This window comes from Patella vulgata, chromosome 5, assembly GCF_932274485.2.
Source record: "Patella vulgata chromosome 5, xgPatVulg1.2, whole genome shotgun sequence".
Classification (NCBI taxonomy): domain Eukaryota; kingdom Metazoa; phylum Mollusca; class Gastropoda; family Patellidae; genus Patella; species Patella vulgata.
The window spans coordinates 76,829,319-76,853,866 of NC_065883.2; the positions used below are offsets into that span (position 1 = coordinate 76,829,319).

The 24,548-nt window shown below is 38.4% G+C and overlaps 1 protein-coding gene across 1 annotated transcript in view; it reads left to right on the plus strand.

Annotated features, from left to right (window-relative positions):
- Positions 1 to 20,689, plus strand: part of LOC126821322 (cubilin) — a 32,346-nt gene extending 11,657 nt beyond the window's left edge. Inside the window, exons 15-32 of the mRNA XM_056101077.1 lie at positions 1,161 to 1,310; positions 1,776 to 1,948; positions 3,477 to 3,844; positions 4,292 to 4,476; positions 5,348 to 5,554; positions 6,056 to 6,196; positions 7,763 to 7,944; positions 8,424 to 8,592; positions 9,452 to 9,658; positions 11,409 to 11,561; positions 12,063 to 12,184; positions 12,615 to 12,840; positions 13,876 to 14,057; positions 14,872 to 15,031; positions 16,087 to 16,242; positions 18,550 to 18,738; positions 19,775 to 19,804; positions 20,676 to 20,689. Of these exons, the coding sequence (XP_055957052.1) occupies positions 1,161 to 1,310; positions 1,776 to 1,948; positions 3,477 to 3,844; positions 4,292 to 4,476; positions 5,348 to 5,554; positions 6,056 to 6,196; positions 7,763 to 7,944; positions 8,424 to 8,592; positions 9,452 to 9,658; positions 11,409 to 11,561; positions 12,063 to 12,184; positions 12,615 to 12,840; positions 13,876 to 14,057; positions 14,872 to 15,031; positions 16,087 to 16,242; positions 18,550 to 18,738; positions 19,775 to 19,804; positions 20,676 to 20,689 (3,014 nt within the window). The remainder of the gene's footprint in view (positions 1 to 1,160; positions 1,311 to 1,775; positions 1,949 to 3,476; positions 3,845 to 4,291; positions 4,477 to 5,347; positions 5,555 to 6,055; positions 6,197 to 7,762; positions 7,945 to 8,423; positions 8,593 to 9,451; positions 9,659 to 11,408; positions 11,562 to 12,062; positions 12,185 to 12,614; positions 12,841 to 13,875; positions 14,058 to 14,871; positions 15,032 to 16,086; positions 16,243 to 18,549; positions 18,739 to 19,774; positions 19,805 to 20,675) is intronic.
- Positions 20,690 to 24,548: the final 3,859 nt, after the last annotated feature.

Here is a 24,548-nt window from a genome sequence, read left to right on the forward strand (position 1 = left end):
AGTTGAAATATAGGTTTACCTCCAAAAGATCTCGTTTCCTGTTGATATTGGCATATATCGGATCTAAAATTCAAGGATTATGGCCCCTAATTGTACGACAAATTAGGTTTTTAGCGTGTGGACACTCTAGAGGTCACAATTTTTATCCGATTTAGACGAAACTTGAAATGTATGTTTATAACCCAAAGATCTCGTTTTTGTTCCATATTCGCGCATATCAGACCGCAATTTCCTGAATTATGGCCCCTGATTGTACGAGAAATCGCGTTTTGGGTTTGTGATCCCCATAGAGGACACAATTTTTTTATCTAATTGAAAAAACCATTTAAATATATCACCGTTACACCTTTGTGATGGTTGAGTTCGAATGTCGTGACAATCGGACCGAAACTGCCAGACGTAATGGCTGCTCCTTGTACGCAAAGAGTGTAAAAGTATGTAATACCAAGGTTATGGACCCTCTAGAAGTCACAATTTTTATCCGATTTTAATGAAACTTGCAATGTATGTTGATAACCCAATGTGGGCATATCTTGCACGACAACCGCTTGTTCATTTTGAGTGAAGCCCTGGACTGTACAGCATAGTGGATGCTTACGGCTAGCCCCCGTATCCATTCACTTGATTTGATATTAATTTATTGTTCATTTCTTGCAATGTCTGTGTGGTTCTGTTTTTCCTGTCGGTATAGGGGGTTGGATGGCCGAATGGTTAGGACGTGCGCGCTGTATCATAAGGCCTGTCATTGAGTCAACTGCCGTGGTTTTGAATCCTCGGTCAAACATGACATGGATTAGGGTCGCCTATCCAACCTCGTGGTTTTTCTTCGGGACCTCTGGTTTCCTCCCACTGCTAAAAACCCCTATGCGCAAGCGAATTATTGAAATAAAATTAAACCAAATGTTAGTCCCGAAATGACCTAGTTAGTGTCGAGTGGACGTTAAACCCTCTCTCTCTCTCTCTCTCTCTCGATCTCTCGATCTTGTCGGTATCGTTTTGCATGCAGTGCAGTTCTACTGAACTTACAGTAATTATGAATGCATTTTACTATATATTTAAATAAACTTTACAGTCTTTTCCAAATGTCCATGGATCAAATTATAGAAATATGAAATTAAAATAGTTATATGATTATTTTTTGTATTTTTTTTTGCCAACAGGTGTAGACACTGGACGCCGTAACCTAGGTAATTATTGTGGTCGTACTAGAAACACTGCTCTGATAACAGCCACCACCAACAGAATGGCCATTAGATTTAAAACAGATGTATCAGTCAATAAAACAGGATTCTCTCTTAATTATATGACAGGTTAGTAACCATAGCAACCACATAAACATAATTATATGACTGGTCAGTAGCCATAGCAACCATATAAACATATCTTTTATAAACGTAAATCAATAGAATTGTATGACAGATTGGTAACCATAGCGACCACATCCTTTATAAACATAATCATATAGTAACCATATATTCTATAAACATAGGTTTATGACTCGTTAGTAACCATAGCAACCATATATAATTATATGACTGGTAAATAACCATAGTGACCATATGTTTTATATGTGACTGGTAAGTAACCATATCGACCATATCTGTCCTGGTAAAAGTCTCACCATAGCATCTTGCTAGGTGTATGCCTGCCTTAGGAGGGAGGGATCAGAAGAACAGGACATTATGCCTAATATTTTATTTCGTATTGTCTTGTAGAAAATCCTCTTGAATCCAAAACATTTAAAATAATGGTGCTTAATAATTGTATATTTGTAGCTTGTGGTGGATCTATAGAGGGTCAATTAACAGGTGTAATAAAATCACCTGGTTACCCTGGTAACTATCCAGCCAATCAGAACTGTAGCTGGACTATTAAAATGGTGAACGGTCGAACAGTCAGTGTCAGGTTTAACGGAACATTCAACCTTCCTGGAAATGATTATGTCCAAGTAAGTGGAGAATAAAACATTTTTGAAATTGTCATTAAATTCCCTAGAAGATGATAAGTCTTAGCTTTGTATTTATCAGACAATATAGCATTTTTTTAAAGTTTGATGGAAACTAATGCAGGCCCCCTCAGACTGATTATTTAACATTTGATGAAAAAAAACCCCAAAATATCAAAATGAAATAATCCCCCAGCTTGAATTTAATTGACACTGCCTTGTACTACTGACACTATATCCAATATATGATGTGTAGTGGATGCTGAATGTTGCCCACACTATATCCAATATATGGTCTGTAGAGGATGCTGAATGTTGCCCACACTATATCCAATATATGGTCTGTAGAGGATGCTGAATGTTGCCGACACTATATCTAATATATGATGTGTAGAGTATGCTGAATGTTGCCGACACTATATCTAATATATGGTCTGTAGAGGAAGCTGAATGTTGCCGACACTATATCCAATATATGATCTGTAGAGGATGCTGAATGTTGCCGACACTATATCTAATATATGGTCTGTAGAGGAAGCTGAATGTTGCCGACACTATATCCAATATATGATCTGTAGAGGATGCTGAATGTTGCCGACACTATATCCAATATATGGTCTGTAGAGGATGCTGAATGTTGCCAACACTATATCTAATATATGATGTGTAGAGGATGCTGAATGTTGCCGACACTATATCTAATATATGATGTGTAGAGTATGCTGAATGTTGCCGACACTATATCTAATATATGGTCTGTAGAGGAAGCTGAATGTTGCCGACACCATATCCAATATATGATCTGTAGAGGATGCTGAATGTTGCCGACACTATATCTAATATATGGTCTGTAGAGGAAGCTGAATGTTGCCGACACTATATCCAATATATGATCTGTAGAGGATGCTGAATGTTGCCGACACTATATCCAATATATTGTCTGTAGATTATCCTGAATGATGCCGACACTATATCCAATATGTGATCTGTAGATTATCCTGAATGATGCCGACACTATATCCAATATATGATCTGTAGAGGATACTGAGTGTTGCCGATACTATATCCAATCTATGATCTGTAGATGATCCTGAATGTTGCCCACACTATATCCAATATATGGTGTGTAGACGATGCTGAATGTTGCCGACACTATTAGCAAATTTTAAAGTCATCAAATCTGTGTCAATACTTCACAGAACTGAACCATATTTAAATGGATGTCCCTTTTAAACATCCAGCTGTTTATACTGAACAGAATTGAACCAGATTTGGACTTCTATTCCAATGAGATATTCAACTTCCTGTTAGCAGGGATAATACTTAGTTACTCAGAATGGCCAACACTAAATATTATCAGTATTTTACAACAATTATTTGTAGTTGTGTATTAATCTCGAAATTACCTAGTTTGTGTCGAATGGATGTTAAACCCCATTTTCTCTCTCATCGGCCAACACAGGGATCAAACCGAGGAATGATTGTTATCTGCATTTTACAACGTCTTGATATAATTTTTATTTATTTGTAGTTGTTGAATGGTGGTAACTCGGCATCACCTCCCCTTGGTAACGGAACAGACAGAAGCGGAAATGGTCGTTACTATGGTAACAGTTTACCGAGTGTACTAGAGACAAGCAGCAATTTGTTATATGTTAATTTTATATCCGACGCATCTACCAGCGGAAGCGGGTTCTCGATGATCTACAGCGAAGTTCAAGTGACATGTGGAGGAAGGTTAACTTTAACGAACTCGGTGTCTAGCGGCTACTTCATGTCGCCTAACTATCCACAAAACTACCCACATAATGTGGACTGTATCTGGATAATAATGGCACCAGGTGGAGAAAGTGTGCAGGTGGATTTCGAGGGAGCATTTAGTATTGAAAATCATGTCAGGTATTATTGTCATTCATATTTTGAGGAGCTCGTTTGAATCATTTTTATCAGTCTGGAATAACTGGGAGCAAGAGTGACTAGTTGAAGGTTTATACGTCCTGTCAGTCTCTTTATCTCATAACACACCGCCTGACATATGCCCGTCCTGTCAGTTTATTAGCAGAAGGCTTAACATGTGCGTTTTGCATCATATGGTCTGTCATTGAGTTAAGTGGCGTATATTCCATTGCCGGGGTTTCTCTGGGATCTCTGGTTTCCTCCCACTGCTAAAGACCCCTACGCTAAGACAAACTATTGAAATAAAATTGAACTGTATTTTTTTCCTGAAATGACCTAGTTTGTGGTGAGTGGATGTTAAACCCCACTCTGTGTATTCACCAGATTATTTGACTTAACTAAAGGTTGTATTTCAGTGATTTATCGTCACCTCCTTTTAATATTTTGTAGGTGTTCATACGATTATATTGAATTCCGTGACGGAGGCACAGAAAACTCTGCTCTCATCAACAACCAGAAATATTGTGGTAGTACAGCACCAGGAACGATTCGGTCTACAGGAAATGTTTTATACGCTAGGTTCCGTACCGATAACAGTCTACCACGCGTGGGCTTTAAGGCCAAATATAAGATTGGTGAGTAACAGATGTTAATCTTGTAGAGAAACTGATACCCAGTCCTTGTCATCTGATACCCAGTCCTTTTGTCATCTGATACCCAGGCCTTTTCATCTGATACCCAGTCCTTGTCATCTGATACCCAGTCCTTGTCATCTGATACCCAGTACTTGTCATCTGATACCCAGGCCTTGCCATCTGATACCAAGGGCTTGTCATCTGATACCAAGGGTTTGTCATCTGATACCATGGGATTGTCTCGTGGTACCCAGGTTTTGCCAAGTGATACTCGGGGCTTGCCATCTGATACCAAGGGCTTGTCATCTGATACCATGGGATTGTCTCGTGGTACCCAGGACTTGCAAAGTGATACTAGAGGCTTGCCATCTGATACCAAGGGCTTGTCATGTTATACCAAGGGCTAGCTACAAATAACCTGATGCCCAGGGCTTGTCACATGATATGGAGGTATTGTCACCTGATACCCAGGGCTTGCTACGAACCACCAGATACCCAGGGCTTGCCACGCCCAAACTGCTTTCAGGTTGTTACTACTGGTCTAAATATTAACTTCCATTGACTAAGTTTAATCATCAGTTTTTTCTGCTACGTCTAGATAAGCAGTTTGGTTGCTAGGTGCTTCATAAATATTTATTTTTGGATTGCGCAGGGGACTTCTGCCTCACCATTGGCTTGTCTTCTAAATTTTATTTTCTCACAAATCTTCATCTCAAATTTAAAAGCAGTAGAGGTACAGGTAACTGCTTTGATTTTTCTGAAAATAAAAAACGTAGATAGCTCCGGTTAACAATTGTGGTACTAAAAAACGCAATATTTTCTCTATTGTGATTGATTGATGATGTTGTACGATGTTTTTTATGTTACCTAGCAACGTGTGGTGGTACTATAAACGGTGACAGTGGTACAATAACTAGTCCCAACTATCCCAGTAACTATGGTGATAACAGCGATTGTGAATGGTATATCAACGCTCCAACAGGTCACTATATCACCTTCACCTTCACGGCTTTTACCTTGGAAACATCAAATAACTGTACTAATGACTTTTTACAGATCAGAGAAGCCAACGCCACAGGTGAGATAATAGTTATTACATTTAAGTTTTATACAAGGTGTTTTTATCACTTGTAATTTGATTTACCTGTGTTTTATCACCAGTAATTTGATTCAACAATGTGTTTTCACCCGTAATTTACCGGTATTATGTCACCTGTAATTTGATTTACCTATGTTTTATGGTGTTTTGTGACCTGTAATATGACTTACCTGAGTTTTATCACCTGTAAATTGATTTAACGGTGTTTTATCACCTGTAAATGATTTACCCATGTTTTGCCACTTGTTATATGATTTATCTGTGTTTCATCACCTGTAATTTGATTTATCTGTGCTTTATCACCTGTAATTTGATTTATCTGTTTTATCACATGTAGTTTGATTTACCTGTGTTTTATATCCTATAATTTGATTTAGGTGTGTTTTATGACAGGTAATTTAATTTACCTTTGTTGCACCACCTGTGGTTTGATTTACCTGTGTTTTATGACCAGTAATTTGATTTAATTGTGTTTTATAGGTAATTTGTTGATGAATAGATGTGGAGCAACTATACCGACACCTGTAGATACATCCGATAGTTTCGCTTACCTCAGATTTAAATCTAACTCAGCCACATCTGCTACAGGATTTAGCCTCAGTTTCCAGGCCAGTGTTGAAAGTAAGATTTTATACTTGTATTCGTTAAAAAGTTTGAATCACAATTGAGAGATTATATACCGTCGATTCTGTTTTCTTAATTAGATGTTCAAAAATCAATTTTAGAGTGGATTAACGCATGAAAAAAATTAGTTTTTTAGTTGTATTATGTAAGAGCTAATTCTACAATACATTTTGTCAAAACTTCAAACATTCACAACTTCATTCAGAATAAAGTAATTTTTTCATTATCTATCTTTGAACTACTATAGGGGGGTGGATGCCTGAATGGTTAGTACGTGCGTGCTTTATCATAAAGTCTGTCATTGAGTCAACTGGCGTGGTTTCGAATCCCCGGTTGTACGTGACAAGAAGTAGGGTCGCCTGTCCAACCTCGTGGGTTTTCTCCGGGTCCTCCGGTTTCCTCCGGTTTCCTCCCACTGCTAAAGACCCCTACGCGCAAGCGAATTATTGAAATAAAATTAAACCATCTGTTAGTCCCGAAATGACCTAGTTTGTGTCGAGTGGACGTTAAACCTCATTTCTCCCTCTCCCTCCCTTGAACTACTATAGTGCATGCTGCCATCTCTTTATCTAATTCTGGGACAAAGTGCTCCATAACTTGTATCATATTAAGATTATATTGTATACATGTAAAATGTTTATTTAAATGTATAGAACCAATTTAAACCCCACATGTACGAACCCTATACGTTATTGATCTACGATATAAGATATTCTGTCCACTACCCGTCCGTTACATATATACACATATTTAATTACGGACTTAAATACGGACATGAAGTGACAATGTTCTTGATTAAATAGAATTTGCACAGACGGCATAAAAGACTCTGTGCTTTCTGTAGTTAGGAGAGATGGTTGGAGAAAGATTTGGTTAGAGGAACGTATGAACTCAACCGAGTTCAGACGCTGACGCGGCAGAAGAGCGGTATGGTTGTCTATCAATATTACCGTGTTAATGTTATTGTTTCCTGGTGTAGTTTAGTTCCTGTTTAATTTATGTTCCTGTTGTATTTATGTAGCTGTTTTATATCCTGTTCCTGTTGTAAATAAATCCTATATTTACGAAAAATGATCACTGTTATCACTAAAATAGTTTTACAATTCTTACATAATGCATCTTTAGAGCCATGTTGCTCCTTTCAGTTTTTTTTAGATCAGACATTCTATTGAATAACTTGCTAGCCTGGAGGTCGGGTGTTCGATCCCTGCATTGGGCGAGAAAGTTCATCCAGATTTTCCGGGGTGGTTCCCCCTTGTCAGTGATGCAGAACGGAGGGCCTGACAAGGAAAACTGTCTAGTCCTTCGGATGAGACGAAAAACCAAGGTCCCGTGTATATATTGGAATGCACGTAAAAGATCCCTTGGCAGTTGGAATTCGATATAAGAGTAGGTGATAGTGCCGCTGCCCGGGCAAAATTTCCCTCATAGCACACTGTATGGCGTATGCCCGTCTTCATTAGCCCAGGTTAGGAGCAGAACAGTAGGACGTTAAACCCCATTTCATTTCATTTCTATTGAGTAAATATAAATTTATATACTTTTTATTTTGACTATTTTTAGCATGTGGTGGAGATCTTACAACCCCAACAGGAACTTTTACCTCACCAAATTTCCCAGGTCTCTATGCACATAATCGAGTGTGTACATGGAAAATTCGAGTTCAGTCTGGACGGCGTATTTCTCTCCGCTTTAACGATTTTAGATTAGAGAGTTCGTCATCATGTCGTTACGATTTTGTCCAGGTAAAGTGATGATTTGATAATGATTTCTGTATTTTAATATTCATTGGGAGTAACGGTGCTATTGTATTTTTCTAATTCTATATTAAAGTTACAATTTCATATTTTTAAGTTATATTTTTAAAATGTATTAAAATAAAGCCCTAAAATAGATGGTTTCTATAAACAGTCCTACCTTGTTAAAGAATAATCCTATTAATCCTATAATTCACTATTGCCAGTTGAGAAATTGGCAAAAATATCATTCTCAACTTCAAATTCAATCGTTTGAAGATAGCTACTCCATGGTGGAGAATAGAAAACAAGGGAGGCAATTGGGAGGTAAATGTGTTATTTCCTGTGTAAATGAGTTTTAAGTGTGAGAATGACACCTATGATCGTAAAATAGTGAGTTGACAACCTATTGAGCAAAAGACATAGAAATAATTATGTTTTGACTTAGAAAATATGAAATTGTAACTTTAAATTTGAACCATAAACAGGTGTTCAATGGAATTTTTCCTGACAGTCCACAAATAGCCAGATATTGTGGCGTGACTCCACCAGAGATTACCGAATCGTCGGGAAATACGATGACCGTTCGTTTCAAGACAGATAGCTCTCAGTCTAATGGTGGATTCTCGGCTACTTATACATCTGATAACGAAGCATGTAAGATTTATTAACGTATTTATACTATTTATACAAAAGGGGGATTGGTTGACCGAATGGTTTAACCTGTGCACGTTCAATCGGAAGGTCTGTCTTTGAGTCAAGTGGTGTGGTTTCAATTCCCCTTAGGATTCAGTTCACCTGTCCAGCCTCGTGGATTTTTGCTGGGTCGCCCTTTTGCCTTCCACTGCTAAAAACACCTATGCGGAAGCGATTTATTGAAATAAAATAGAACCATATGTTAGTCCTGAAATTAAACTAGAGGTGTTTTTTTTTGCATTTCCCCGTCTCAAAAATCAGGAATGCGGTTGCAAGACAACACCAAAAAGACTATTAGACCACTTTCAAGTTGCTGTACTCAAGGCATGGAATAGCCTGAACACGCGTTTGAGATAGTCTGATGTTACAAATTGTCGGGGGGGGGGGGGGGTGAACAGAGATTTATTTTCATCAATTAAGGTCTGCCCCTCTAACATTCATTTAATGCCCATACTTATGTCCTGGCTTGTATCCCAGTGTTCCTCTTGATTTCCTGCTTGACGGCCCCTTGTCAGTTGTGTTAGACAAATGACCTAATAACGAAAATGTCTTGTCATTCTGGTGGAACTAAAGTTAATAATGGAGCATGTTAATGATCGCATGACAGTTGTAAACTGAATAAGATTTCAGACAAAATGTCCTCATGGCATACTGTATGGCTTTTATTCCTCTTCATTAGCTCAGCCAGTGTAGAAAAGTAGGACTTTAAACACCATTTTATTCCTCTTCATTAGCCCAGTCAGTGTAGAAAAGTAGGACTTTAAACACCATTTTATTTCATTCCCATTTCATTTTATGTCTACTGCCATGTTTTTTTTAGCCTGCGGAGGTCGTCTGACAGAACCTGGTAATATTACCTCCCCTGGATACCTGGAGAATGGTAACTATAGCAACAGTCTGGACTGTCAGTGGCTAATGATTAACCCATCAATAGTCAATTCCTCTATAAAAATAACGGTGAAAGATTTATCGCTGGAACCAACTCGAGGTGGTGCCTGTGGTTTTGATTTTCTGAGAATAAAAGAAGGTGTGTATATACTTGGCCATCTTTATATTCAATATAACTTATTTTATTATATTTTGAGGTGATCGCTGAGTAAGTTTGCTAATGTGTAGCTTATACTATTATATTTTGAAGTGATGGCTGAGTGAGTAACACACTGGCTCGCTAACGTGCGGCTTATACTATTATATTTTGAGGTGATGGCTGAGTGAGTAAAACACTGGCTCGCTAACGTGCGACTTATACTATTATATTTTGAAGTGATGGCTGAGTGAGTAACACATTGGCTTGCTAATGTGTGCCTTATACTATTATATTTTGAAGTGATGGCTGAGTGAGTAACACATTGGCTTGCTGATGTGTAGCTTATAAACCTGGCCACCATTAACTTCAACATTGGGGAGGGGGAGCAATGGTGGCTCAGTAAGTAAGGTGATTGCTAGCTAACCAGGAGTCCCAGGTTCAATGGAGAAAGTTTCTCATGATTTAACAACCTGGTTTCCTCTTGTCATTGGTGCCTGTCTGAGGGACAGTATCTAGTCATTCGGATGGGATGAAAAACCAAGGTCCCATGTACACATTGACGTGCACGTAAAAGATCCCTTGGCAGTTGGAATTCGATATAAGAATAGGCCGTAGTGCCGCTGTCCGGGCAAAATTTCCCTCATAGCACACTGTATGGCGTATACCCATCTTCATTAGCCCAGTTCGGAGCAGAACAGTGGGACGTTAAACCCCATTTCATTTTATTTCATTTCCCGAGAAGAAAAGAAATATGATTTTTAATCAGATTAATTATTGATCAAGCGGTGGACACACTAGCCGAATGATTCGCCCGAATTAAACAGGTTTGATATATTCGGCCGTATACTTATTCGGGCGAATTATATTTGCCTGGTGTGTCCGCTTCGCCCAAGAATTCGGCCGAATATAGAATTCATTAGCCAATCACCACTCATATCGAGAAGTCACGTGATAGATTGAAGATATGTGACGTGAAAGGTGATGCAATCGGCAGGTTGAATCGGGCGAAGCATTCGGCTAGTGTGTCCACCCATTCTGCCGAATAAAATTTGGCGCCGATTGATTCGGCCGAACGATTCGGCTAATGTGTCCACTGCTTTAAGAAAATCATATGAATAAATCAGTGGTAGATAGACGTGAATTCAACCAGTTTAAAAAACCATCAAAACCATTATTTAAAGGAGCTAAATCGCTAATATTTTGGACCTAGAAATTGGCACAAATGGGTTGCAACACATATAATAATGTAATATGAATTTATATGAACTGTTTTACATTCAATCGTGTGCGTTTTACTGTGAATTGTCATCAGTTATGTTCGCAGAAATACGTCAGAAGTCTCAACCGCAAGTCAGTTTCTAGTGTCTGGTTATTCCAGTCAACACCTATATTATTTATTGCGCATGCTCTCCAAATAAGAATATGATATCACCGTTTGACATGACTTGTGGAATATGTCTAGCCTCATTCTTTGAGCACCTTGTTACAAATGGCGCTGAAACGCATTACGGTACACGATTCGTGTACTAATGGTAAAATGTTTATTTTGTCTTAAATATTGGATATCAGAAGCCCATCGTTTCCAGGTAAGATCACAACACCAATGCTGATTTAAATTGCAAAAAAATTCGTGTTTTCAATGTCGAAGATTTTGGATGATATTGAGTTACGGACTTAGCTACTTTAACAATAAATTAAGGAAACTGTTTTAATGTATCAGCAACATGAAACTTTGTTTATAATTTACCAGGAAATGATGCAACTGGTCAGATATTGGAGAGTTTCTGTGGTAACAATACGATTTCACGCCCCGTTGTTACACCTAGTTCATCACTATGGATACGATTTAAAACGGATACTTCTATAATAGATCGAGGCTTTAACGTGGAGTTTAACTTCACCAGTGAGTATGATTCAATTATCTGATTTCTGGATGTTTTTGATATAATATATCAAAAATAGATAATGAAAATAGAGAGTTGATTATAGGTTCGTCAGGTTAATAAATGTTTAATTAATAATATATATTAAATAAAGACCCGCAATAGGCAGATTTAGTTCTTGCATAATGTAGGTTTAAGGAAGTCTGGAACTCAAGCATCTGTCACAGACAGTGTTAGGCACAAATTCAGGATTTGTCAGGCAAAAATATTTTGTTTGATGTTTTTATTGATATTGTTAAAATATGTCTGTTAAAAGTTTAGAATAGTGTCAGACATTTTGTCATGTATAACTAATATCATTACTCCCTGGCCAGTTATTAAGGTCTGTTGTTAAGGCCTATTATTAAGGCCTGTTATTAAGGTCTCTTGTTAAAGCCTATTATTAAGGCCTGTTATTAAGGCCCATTTTCAAGTGAACTCGTAAAAATTTACAATATCGCTGGTCTATTTTCTATTTTTAGGTTGTGGTGGTGTTTTAACGGCAAGTAATGGAATAATAACCAGCCCCAATTATCCCAATGATTATGATCATATGGACGCCTGCGCCTGGAAGATCATGGCTCCCGCGGGAACTAGAATCAGAGTGAGCTTATATTAAATTTCATAGTGTGGGGGGGGGGGGGAGGGGACTTAATCCACGCTAATATGTACTCAGATTGATTATTTAACATTTAATTAAGAAAACAATATCAAAATATCAACGCTAGATAATCTCCCGGCTGGAATTCAATAGAATTAAAACTAGGCCCATCAGGGTTCTCCTCTACCTTTAAAAGGTGTCGGTATCTTGTTTCATAGCCAGATCTTTGTGAATAGTGAACGGACCATGTTTGGACTGATATTCCTATTAGGGATTCCTATCGCTTTAAATGGTGGATCCGGAAATTAGAAACTTAAAATGTTTCAAGAACACAGTATTTACATCCGCTGAGAGCTGAAATTTGGACTGTGATTTTAGTACCAAGTCAAATCTACTTTACGTGACATTAATTTATTACAAACTTACATTTCAGGTTCGTTTTTCCAACTTTTCAATTGAAACTCATCCCGCCTGTCGCTACGACAACTTGGAATTATTCAACGGAGGCAATACTGACTCGCCGTCAATTGGTAAATTCTGTGGTACGACCGCACCAGATGAGTTCCGTTCACAGAGTAACCAAATACGCATTGTGTTCATTTCAGACATTAGTCTCTCGGCACCAGGTTTCAGACTCATTTATTCATTTGAAACGGAAGGTATGTAAATAAAACTGGAATCATTTACCACTACTTTAATAAAACTATTGACCTAGTAGTCCCTTTCATAAGGAGAGGGCTGGGTGGTTGAATAGTCTAATAATTCTTGTGTATCCATGGAGCTGCAGGATGTTGAAGACTTATTATATGTGGCAGGATCAAATATATCAATTTGACATAACATTGGTTTTCTTTAAAAAATAATTCTTCACGGGCTTGCTCAACCTGTTTCTAGCACCTCCACTCAGTAAAAAGACTACCGTACTATTCAGACCTACCGTGGACAGCCCATCAAGTGATTCTACCAGTGGCACAGGATTCCCCTATGAAGGCTTATTCCAGTCTCAGAAGTGGTCTTAATAGGGATTTTTCACTATTCAGACACAACCCAGTCTCATAAGTGGTCTTAATAGAGAAATTCCACTATTCAGACTCAACCCAGTCTCACAAGTGGTCTAAATAGAGAGATTCCACTATTCAGACCCAGTCTCACAAGTGGCCTTAGTAGAGAGATTACACTATTCAGACCCAATCCAGTCTCACAAGTGGTCTTAATAGAGATTTTCCGCTATTCAGACCCAGTCTCACAAGTGGTCCTAATAGAGAGATTACACTATTCAGACCCAACCCAGTCTCAGAAGTAGTCTTAATAGAGAGATTCCACTATTCAGACTCAATCCAGTCTCACTCGTGGTCTTAATAGAAAGATTCCACTATTCAGACTCAACCCAGTGTCACACGTGTTCTTAATACAGATATTCTACTATTCAGACCCAACCCAGTCTCACAAGTAGCTTTAATAGAGATATTCCACTATTCATACCCAAGCCAGTCTCACAAGTAGTCTTAATAGAGATATTCCACTATTCAGACCTGACCCAGTCTCACAGATCGTCTTAACAGAACGATTCAATTATTCAGTCCAATTTAGACCACGCCTCACAATTAATAGAGGGATTTGAATATTCAGTCCCAATCCAGTAAAGAAAAATTGCTACATCGTCAAGATAATGTTTATTTTTAATTTGTGTCCAGGTTGTGGAGGTTTATATCATGGTAACAGTGGTTCTATACAATCACCCAATTATCCATCACCTTATCCACATAATACCGAATGTCTGTGGGATATTAATGTTGATAATGGTCGGATCATCTTATTAAACTTTATTCCACCGTTTGACATGGAAAGCGGGTCCTGTAATTTTGATTATGTTGAGGTAAGAACTTTGTTAAATATTTCTAAAACAGTTGTGATCCCACTGATAGAACCGTGATAGACAGTTTTGATCCAACTGTCATAGACAGTTGTGATCCCATTGTGATAGACAGTCATGATAGACAGCAGTGATCCCATTGATAGGATCGTGATAGACACTCGTGATCCCACTGATATAAAAACAGACCGTTATAGACAATTGTGATCCAACTGATAGTAAAACAGGCCGTGATAACAATCGTGATCCCACTGATAGACAGGACCGTGATAGACAGTCGTAATCCCACTGATAGTACAACAGACAGTTCTAGACATAATACGAATTTGTTGCGAGAAACATGTCTTTTTTATGTCTAGGCGAATATTAGCGCCTAGTTCATTCCCTAGTGGATGGACAGTTATACGATACAAATGTCATTATTATTATTCAGTGACAATATTTTAACGCGTTTCAAGACCCATCTTTATGACAATATGAAAACAGGTTTTGAGATATTCAAAGCCAATATCGAGTAACCATATTTTATTATGGTATTCAAGACCGGTACCAGTATCATGATTTTCAAGGCTGATGGTTAATCATTTAACTTTAATGGGCCTGTGTCACATTATTGGATTCATTCATATTAATTATTTGAAATAAAAAAAAGTCATGTAGCTCTTTTTTAAGTGCCACAAGATTTTCTGAGAACTAGAATAATTTGTTTATATGGCCTCCTCCTCCTCCTCCTCCTCCTCCTCCTCCTCATCATCATCATCATCATCATCATCATCATCAGTATTATCATCATCATTATTTGTTGTTTTATTTATAGACGCGAGACAGTTTATCCAACAGAACTCTGGTACCAATCGGCCGATATTGTGGTAATACAAACCCACCTCTTACCACATCATCAACAAATCGCCTCGTGGTTAAATTTAGGTCAGATTCATCCTTTAATGGTAATGGTTTCGCTGCCAACTGGACTGTGGGTAAGTCTGATCTCAGCTTCAAATTGAATGTGGGGGGTTGGATGGCCGAATGGTTAGCACGTGCGTGCTGTATCATAAAGCCTGTCATTGAGTCAACTGGCGTGGTTTCGAATCCCCGGTTGTACTTGACAAGGAATAGGGTCGCCTGTCCAACTTCATGGCTTTTCTCTGTGTCCTCCGGTTTCCTCCCACTGCTAAAGAACCCTACGCACAAGCCAATTAGTCCCGAAATGACCTAGTTTGTGTCGAGTGGACGTTAAACCCCATTTCTCTCTCTCTCTCTTTCTTGTCAGGGACATCATTCCTGTCCCACTGACCATAGAAAACCATGATGGAAAATTGAGAGGAACTTTCTCGGCCAACATCGGAAGCGAACCTCACACTTTCTGGTTATCAGGCAAGCGTCTTACCAACTGAGTCACCTGTCTTTCTTTGTTAATTAATGCCAAACTGATCAGCAGTGAATATTCGCTGGGCCGCGACCATCACTGATAAGGATGACATCGATGCGACTTAATGAGCCACAAATATTAACTTTTTTCCTCCGACAAATAACATTCTAAAACATTTTTTTTTATGTATTAGAAAATTAAATAAAAACGTTTGAAGTATTTGTAGGTAAAAATTATTTCCTATTTTAGTGTAAATGGGTAAAAGGCGCCATTCTGCTCGAACCAGTTACGTCTTATGTAAACAATGCACGCGCGATTGAGTCAATGATATGACACCATGTGTTGAAGGCCGTTATCTTTTATAGAAATACTAGAAGAATGCCCGGCTTCGCTCGGGGGTCATATCCCCGAAACCGGAAGTGGTAGACTAACGCCACCTGGCCTATGTTACTCCACGGTCCGAGCTACCCGTATACCCCAAATTTCAGACTCGGGGCAGACCTAGTGTAGCCGCCAACCCCGAACAGACAGACAAACAGACATACAGACAGACAAACGACAGTCACAAATATTAGTATAGATTAGAAGACTTTCATAATCCTTTGTGAAACAGATTGAATTAATGCATGTTTTCAGGAATGTTCTATTTTATATTTTCTGCAGGTTGTGGTGGAACATTTACTGCCGATACAGGCACCATTTTATCCCCTAGTTATCCGAACCGTTATGATAACAACTTGAACTGTACCTACAACATCGCAGTTGACCCGGACAAGTTCATTCTCGTAACCTTTGACTCCACTAACTTCGATATTGAAAGTAAGTTGTATTTTTATTTGGCCACAGATCACTAAAGATTTCCCCATTGACTTTTTAAACGCCCACATTTTCATGTGGACGTATTATGCCGTCGCCCCTGTCCGTTTGTGGACACTCTAGAGGTCACAATTCTTATCCGATTTTGATGAAAATTGAAATATACTTTTATCTCCAAAAGATCTCAGCTGCGTTCGTTATTGGCATGTATCGGATCGAAACTTCATGGATTATGGCCCCTGTTTGTACGAAAAATCACGTTTTTAGCTTGTGGACCCTATAGAGGTCACAATTTTTATCCGATGTTGTTGAAACTTGAAATGTAAGTTTATAACCCAAAGATCTCGGTTTCTCTTGATATTCGCGCATATCAGACCGTAACTTCCTGAATTATGGCCCCCGATTGTACGACGAAAAATCGCGTTTTTAGCTTGTGGACCCTATAGAGGTCATAATTTTTATCCAATTTAAAAAACTGTATTATTATATCACTGTTACACCCTAAGGACGACTGAATTCGAATTTCGTGAAAATCAACACAAAATTGACAGACAAAATGGCCGCCGTTCGTTCTCAAATAGCGTAAAAATATGTCAAGGTTGTGGACCCTATAGAGGTCACAATTTTTATCCGATTTTGTTGAAACTTGAAATATAAGTTTATAACACAAAGATCTCAGTTCCTTTCGATATTCGCGCATATTGAATTGTAATTTCCTGAATTATGGCCCTTGATAGTAGGAAAAATCACTTTCTTGTTAGCCTGTTCTCTATCCATCTCTCGAAAATGTGGGCGTATCCTGCCTGGCAGCCGCTGGTTAATGTTAATTCTCTTATCTTAGACCGACTCTAACTTTTTTCCAAAATTTTCATTGGGTAGAAGGCTTTCTACCACAGATGGAGCAACATGTGGCAACATCTTGCCCAAAAGCACGTATGAGGTTCTTCATGAAAAACTTGAGATATACAAGCTAGAAGTAGAGACAAGTAAACATGCAATTTTCATCCCTACATTTCAACCTAACCAACCTCTCAACTCTTGTATCCTTCCGCCTCAAAATTATGAATATTCACCAAAACCTGGCAGAACATGTATTTTCAAACCCTTCGATTCTACTCCAAAAAGTCAACAAAAATCGCCATGCAAAAGGGGGAAAGGGAAAAGGGAGAGAAAGACTAAAAATAGCTTTGGCCCTTGTTTCATCCTAGGAATATTTAGTGAGCTGTGTCCGTTTCTGTGTAGACCATGTTAAAGGCTCAATACCACTCTTGTTGTAACTGAATACCACTCTTGTTGTAACTGAATAATATGTCCCAATCTTTATTCTGGTCAACAAATTGTACTATTTTAGAATATTTCAATTAATTGATGATACAAATTTCATCTTAACACACCTTATTTAAAAATTTTGAAAAATTCAACATAATGGTTTGAAACGTCTAAAGTAAACCTTTTCAAATGAACCTTTGATTTAAAAATATTTTCGAACCCTCTGGACAAGTAAAATAGGATGTAATGGATAATTTACACAACAGGTAGGACACTTAAACATCTAGTACTTAGATAGAGATATTATTTATTTTCTGGAGCTTTCAAGCCAGCTAGAGTGTTATTGTCCCTTTAAAGGAGTTATCAGTTTAATAATTATAATACGTTAATTAAGTTAGGTTTCATTCAGAAGGGTGTCAGTGGTTGTTCAGACCAGCCAAACCTCGTGGGTTTTCTCTGGGTACTTCGGTTTCCTCCCATTATCAAAGACCAATAGGCGCAAGTTAATTATTGAAATAAAATTAAACCATATGTTAGTCCCCATTAAATTAAACAGTAATTGTATTCTTCCATAAAATTGTGACGTAATAGTATATTCAAGGAGACATTGGGGAGTGTTCTCTCAATAAACTGTTTCAATGGCATTTAGTAATTGAACTAGAGTATACAGGTGACAATTCTATGGAATACTGCTTGTTACTGAGCGACGTTTCGACTAGGCTTCTCTAGCTTGATAATGACTAGAGAAGCCTATAGAAGCCTTGTAGAAATGTCACTCAGTAATAAGCAGTAATTGTATTCCATAGAATTGTGATTTGTATATTCTCTCAATGTTAACAAGCTAATATAGTAATTTGTCACCCAATAACACATTCTACAGTATCCACTTCAATAAGCGAATTATTGAAATAAAATCTCTCTCTCTCTCTCTCTCTCTCTCTCTCTCTCTCTCTCTCTCTCAATTGGTCAATAAGAAATATGACCATGACCTGATTGTATTTCGGGTAATTACAGGTGTTTCATCATTTCTGCTAATTACAGGTGGTTCATCATGTCAGTATGATGCGATATCAGCTTACGAAGGTAATGATACATCAGGTAGATCTCTGGGTAAATTCTGTGGTACGACACCACCTCAACCAGTCAGTGCTCTGGGTAATATGGTACTCACCTTTAAAACAGATGGTTCTATCCCAGGAAAAGGATTTAGAATCATCTACAGAGCATCAGGTACGACTTGATATACTCTAAAACATGTTATTGATGTCATTAATGTGGGCAAGTAATTAATATGGGCAAGTAATTAATATGGGGATGTAATGTGGCCAAGTAATTAATGTGGGCAAGTGATTAATATGGGGATGTAATGTGGCCAAGTAATTGATGTGACCAAGTAATTAATATGGGGATGTATGGTGGGCAAGTAATTAATGCGGGCAAGTAATTAATGTGGACAAGTAATTAATGTGGAGATGTAATATGGGCAAGGGGGATCACGTGCCTAAGTGGGTAAGACGCTAGCTCGCTAGCCTGGAGGTCGGGTGTTCGATCCCTGCATTGGCCAAGAAAGTTCATCCAGATTTTCCGGTGTGGTTCTCCCTTGTCAGTGATGCATGAAGGAGGGCCTGATAAGGAAAGCTGTCTAGTCGTTCGGATGGGACGAAAAACCGAGGTCCTGTGTACACATTGGCATGCACGTAAAAGATCCCTTGGCAGTTGGAATTCGATATAAGAGGAGGCCGTAGTGCTGCTGCCCGGGCAAAATTTCTCTCATAGCACACTGTATGGCGTATGCCCGTCTTCATTAGCCCAGGTTAGGAGCAGAACAGTAGGACGTTAAACCCAATTTCATTGTAATATGGACAAGTAATTTATATGGGGATGTATGGTGGGCAAGTAATTAACACGGGCGAGTAATTAATGTGGGCAAGTAATTAATACGAACAAGTAATTAATGTGACCAAGTAATTAATATGGAGATGGAATATAGGCAAGTAATTGATATGGGGATGTATGGTGGGCAAGTAATTAATGTGACCAAGTAATTAATGTGACCAAGTAATTAATATGGAGATGTAATATGGGCAAGTAATTTTAATTAAAATATGGTGATGTAATGTGGGTAAATGTGGGCAAATAATATGGTCAAGAAATTCATGTGGGCAAGTAATATGGGCAATTAATTAACACGGGGATGTAATGTAGAGTGTAATTAATGTGCTCAAGAAATTAATGTGGACAATTAATTAATGTATTGTTATTATAGTATGTGGTGGGGTATCTACAGAAGCTCACGGTTTTATTTATTGTTATTATAGTATGTGGTGGGGTATATACGGAAGCTAACGGTTTTATACGGACACCAACACATCCTACACCATATCACAATAACGCTAACTGTACGTGGACCATCACAGTTCAACAGAATAGAATTGTCAAACTCAAGTAAGTTTTTTTTTTAAAACTACAAGTTTCTTATACAATTCAATCGAAAGATATAGAAATTAATTTGTGTTCCAGGACCTGTGTCCAACAATATCTAACTTTTCTATGTTTCAGTTTGATTTATTTGTCTGTACTACACTAGGATCTGGGAGAGTTTTTATATAACTTGCGTTCTGGGTGGCGTGAGGGATTAGCCAATAAAACCATCTGTTACAGTGACTTCTCGTACGACCCCTGACGCGACCTTCCAATACAACTGGTCAGAACTTCATGTAGTGTAGTCTTCGAATTATTGAAAAAAATTGAACCATATGTTTGTCCTGAAATGACTTAGTTTGTGTCTAGTGGACGTTAAACCCCATTTCTCAATCCCGTATATGACGATCACTGGTTTGTAAAATATGTATAAGGAATATTTTATACAAGCCAGGCTACACAAACAATTTAAATAAAATAAAATAAAACGTATTATTATATTTATATTTGTAGATTTATAACTTTTGATATCGAGGCTCACTCGTCATGTTTCTACGATTACGTTGAGATACGAGATGGTGATGATATGGACTCTCCATTGATTGGTCGTTTCTGTGGTAACCAGGTGCCAGACATTGTACATACTACAGGAAATCAGATGTTGGTTAATTTTGTTACGGACTCATCTTTAACTCGAGGTGGTTTCTCAGCAGGATATATAACAAGTTATGGTAAATATACCACAGTTTATTCAAGTTAAATTCCAGGGGTGGGTCAAGATACTTTTGAAATCAATGATACTGTCATGTTCCTAAAGCAACGACTGCGAGTTTCACAACATCTGGCCGTTGCTTGTTTACTTCACAATTCCCAAACTTATAGCTATGTTATCTACATACACGTGAGTAGTAGCGTCCAATCAGGTTGTGACATCGCGACCTCCACGGAAACCTTGACATTGAATGAACCTTGAACTTTGCAACTCGATTATCACAGGTAGACATTTTAGCTTGAAGTGCAAGACTTGGTATTCGCGACGATCGCAGAATCTGATAGGCTCACAAGTTGGGCTTGTACCCAGTCGAAATTAGTGCAGAAATATGCAGGGTATTACGTGAAGGCCTTCTTAAGATGTAAGTAGTTAAAGCGAGATCAAGCCTTCTATTGAAGATGGGAGACTATTTACTTTTGGCGTAATCGAAGGGCTATTCAAATACAGATTCTAACCGCGGATTAACTAGGGCTAGGTTTAAGAATTTGGGGGAGAGGTCAAGTCTCCACATAAGCACTGACCTAGGATGATGTAAATTTGGTTCGTGATATTTCCTAGTTTTATTAAAAAATACATGCAATACATTAGATTAATATACAAAGTTGGTTTCGCTGCTTTTTGGTGTTGGTGGCGCTGATGGTCTTCCTTCCGTGCCGCTTGTGGTATTCTGGTATTTTGATTTCTGAAGAAAAAAGAATAAGTTTAAGGCTCTCACATTAGTGAGTTTCTTATAAGGATTGGATTTTCACTCTCCCGGTGTTAGGGCTAGGGATTCTTATAATTAGTTGATTTTATTTACTAAGGGTTAGGGATAGAGTTTGATAAGTTCTTTGCTTAGGGCTAGGGTTAGGGTTAACTATATATTGTGCTAACACTTAGAGGGTAGGGATGACCTAGCGTGGTAGAATGTCAAGCTTAGAGCTCTGACTGACTGGTACAGATGGTTTGGAGCTCCAACTGACTGGTACAGATGGTTTGAGCTCTAACTGACTGGTACAGATGGTTTGAGCTCTGACTGGTACAGATGGTTTGAGCTGTAACTGACTGGTACAGATGGTTTGGAGCTTTGGTGTGAGCGTATGTGACTTGGAGGTCGTGGGTTAACTCCCACATGAATGACCCATGCGCATGCGCCCAATTAATTAAACTGCAGATGTGTCTGTGATATCACTATCACTGGAAGCGGACGTTAAAGATGCTTTCCCACAGAGGTATTTATTGGATGGTTATCCAATAAAAGTATAGCAATGTTGGTATGTATGGAAAGTAGAAACCCTCGATCTTATAAGAAAAATACTGAATTCCTTGAAAAATACAAAAATGAGAGGGTGTCACTAATCGGCAGCCTGGGTGACGTCAGTGACGTCAAAGGTTGCACGCATAGATTGTCTGACCTCTTGGCGTTCGGTAGTACTTGATGTACATGTTGATATACTTGATGCTAAGAATTGACAAGTGAATATTGTTTTTATTTTGACTGTAGGTGTCAAGCAAGGATGTGGTGGTATCTTGAATAATACCCAGGGTGCCATATCATCTGTTGATGGCGATGGTGACGGTAACTATGAGCATGGTTTAGATTGTAAATGGACGATTATTGCTGCTGAGAACAAGGTCGCCATGTTTAATATAACAGGCCTGGATCTAGAGAATAGTACAACTTGTAGATATGATTATATTAAGGTTTGTATTAAGGTTCGTGGGTTTTTCCGGGTCCCCTGGTTTCCTCCCAGTGCTGGCCGAATGGTTAGCATGTGCGCGCTGTATCATGAGCCTATCATTGAGTTAACTGGCGTGGTTTCGAATCCCCGGTTGTACGTGACAAGGAGTAGGGTTGCCTGTACAACCTTGTAGGTTTTCTCCGGGTCCTCTGGTTTCCTCCCACTGCAAAAGACCCCTACGCGCAAGCGAATTATTGAAATAAAATTAAATCATATTTTAGCCCCGAAATGGCCTAGTTTGTATCGAGTGGACGTTAAACCCAATCTCTCTCTCTTTCTCTCTCTCTCTCTCTCTCTCTCTCTCTCTCTCCCTATCAGAAATTCAACTTGCACAATATTGTAGTTTATAGGGTATTCAACATCATAAACTATAAACCCTACTTGATTACAAGATACTATAACGTTTTGACTGTTACCAGGTGAAGCCACAATGGTTCAGTGAGTAGAACATTGGCTTGGTAACCTAAAGGTCACATGTTCGATCCCGGTGTTGGCCGAGACAGTTCATCTGCCAGGGGGCTGGCAAGGGACAATGTATAGTCATTTAGATGGTACACATTGGCATGCATGTAAAAGAATCCTTGGCAGTTGGAATTTGATATAAGATTGGCCATAGTGCCGCTATCTGGGCGAAATTTCCCTCATAGCACACTGTATGGCATATGACCGTCTTCGTTAGCCCAGTCGAAGCAGAACAGTAGGACGTAAAATTCCATTTCATTTTATTTCTTTTCTGTTACCAGGTGTTTGATGGCATGAGTGATGATGATCCGTTAATTGGTATATATTGTGGTAATACACTACCGCCATCTATAGTTGCTACATCCAACTTCCTGTACGTTATATTCCATACAGACGGCAGTGTCACAGCAAGAGGATTTAACGCAACATACGGACAAAGAGACGGTAAGAATATTTATATGTTTATACTGTCTTTCAATGGACGCTTGTGGTTGCCCCCCCCCCCCCCACCGTATCCATTCGCTGGATTTGATATTTGTTATTTATTTCTTGCAATGTCTATATTTTGTCTAGTCCGTCTTGTCGGCAGGTTTATCTTGTTGGTTTTGTTTTGCGTGTAGTCCTGTTTCTCCCATATACCTGAAGCAATGGCCTTTGGCCATTGCTGGATTGGCTTCTGATACTTGAGCTTTTGAGGGAGTGTGTCTATTCTTCCTGTTCAATCAAATCTATCCCAGGTACAGCAACATGACAGCCCTTCGTTTAAACTGGGATCTTCCCTAAAACTTTGTACAGTGATTTAAGGTATTAAAAACGATGAAAGTGCTGTTCGTCTATATACAGTATTGTTTACATTGTATTCGTGTTGATAGCCTCGTTTGTCCCACAATTAGTTTTTCTGCAATATTCGGCTATGCACTGGTTAATTGGGCATAATAAAATCGTAATTAATGACATAATGTTATGTAAACATATTTGCTCCAATTTTGAGCTTTGTTTTAGCGTAATCATATTGTTACGCAGTTAGCTATTGGTTGTTAATCGGACTATTGACCAGTCATAATTTGGAACAGAAATGAGCTTCCATTAAAGAAGTGTTTAGTGGAATTAGCTCTAATCAAACGAAACACTGGGGGGAATATGAGTTTCTCCACTACGTACTACTACTTCATCTTTTAAAAATACCCATTTTAATTTGAATAATTTCACCATTTAGATATTTTGTTACCATTTAAATGTATGTTAAACACATGTAATATTATATTACAGCTCTATGTGGCGGCACTTTGTTTGCATCCAATGTTTCACAGATAATCAGCTCTCCGAACTACCCTAGTCCAGTAGGACAGATGGCACGATGTCGCTGGGTCATTGATTCAGGTGAAAACAATAAAAAAATCCGTTTGAAGTTTACAAACATTCGTCTAGCCACTGATCCAAACTGCCTTCAAGAATATGTACAGTTCCGAGATTCACCTTTGGTAAGTTGTAACACTTTATTAACAGTTACTGTGTGGAACTACTTTATTAACAGGTACCCTGTGGCACTAGTTCATTAACGGGTGCACTGTGGAACTACTTTATTAACGGGTGCACTGCGGAACTACTTTATTATTAGTTACCCTGTGGAACTACTTCAATAACAGGTACCCTGCGGAACTACT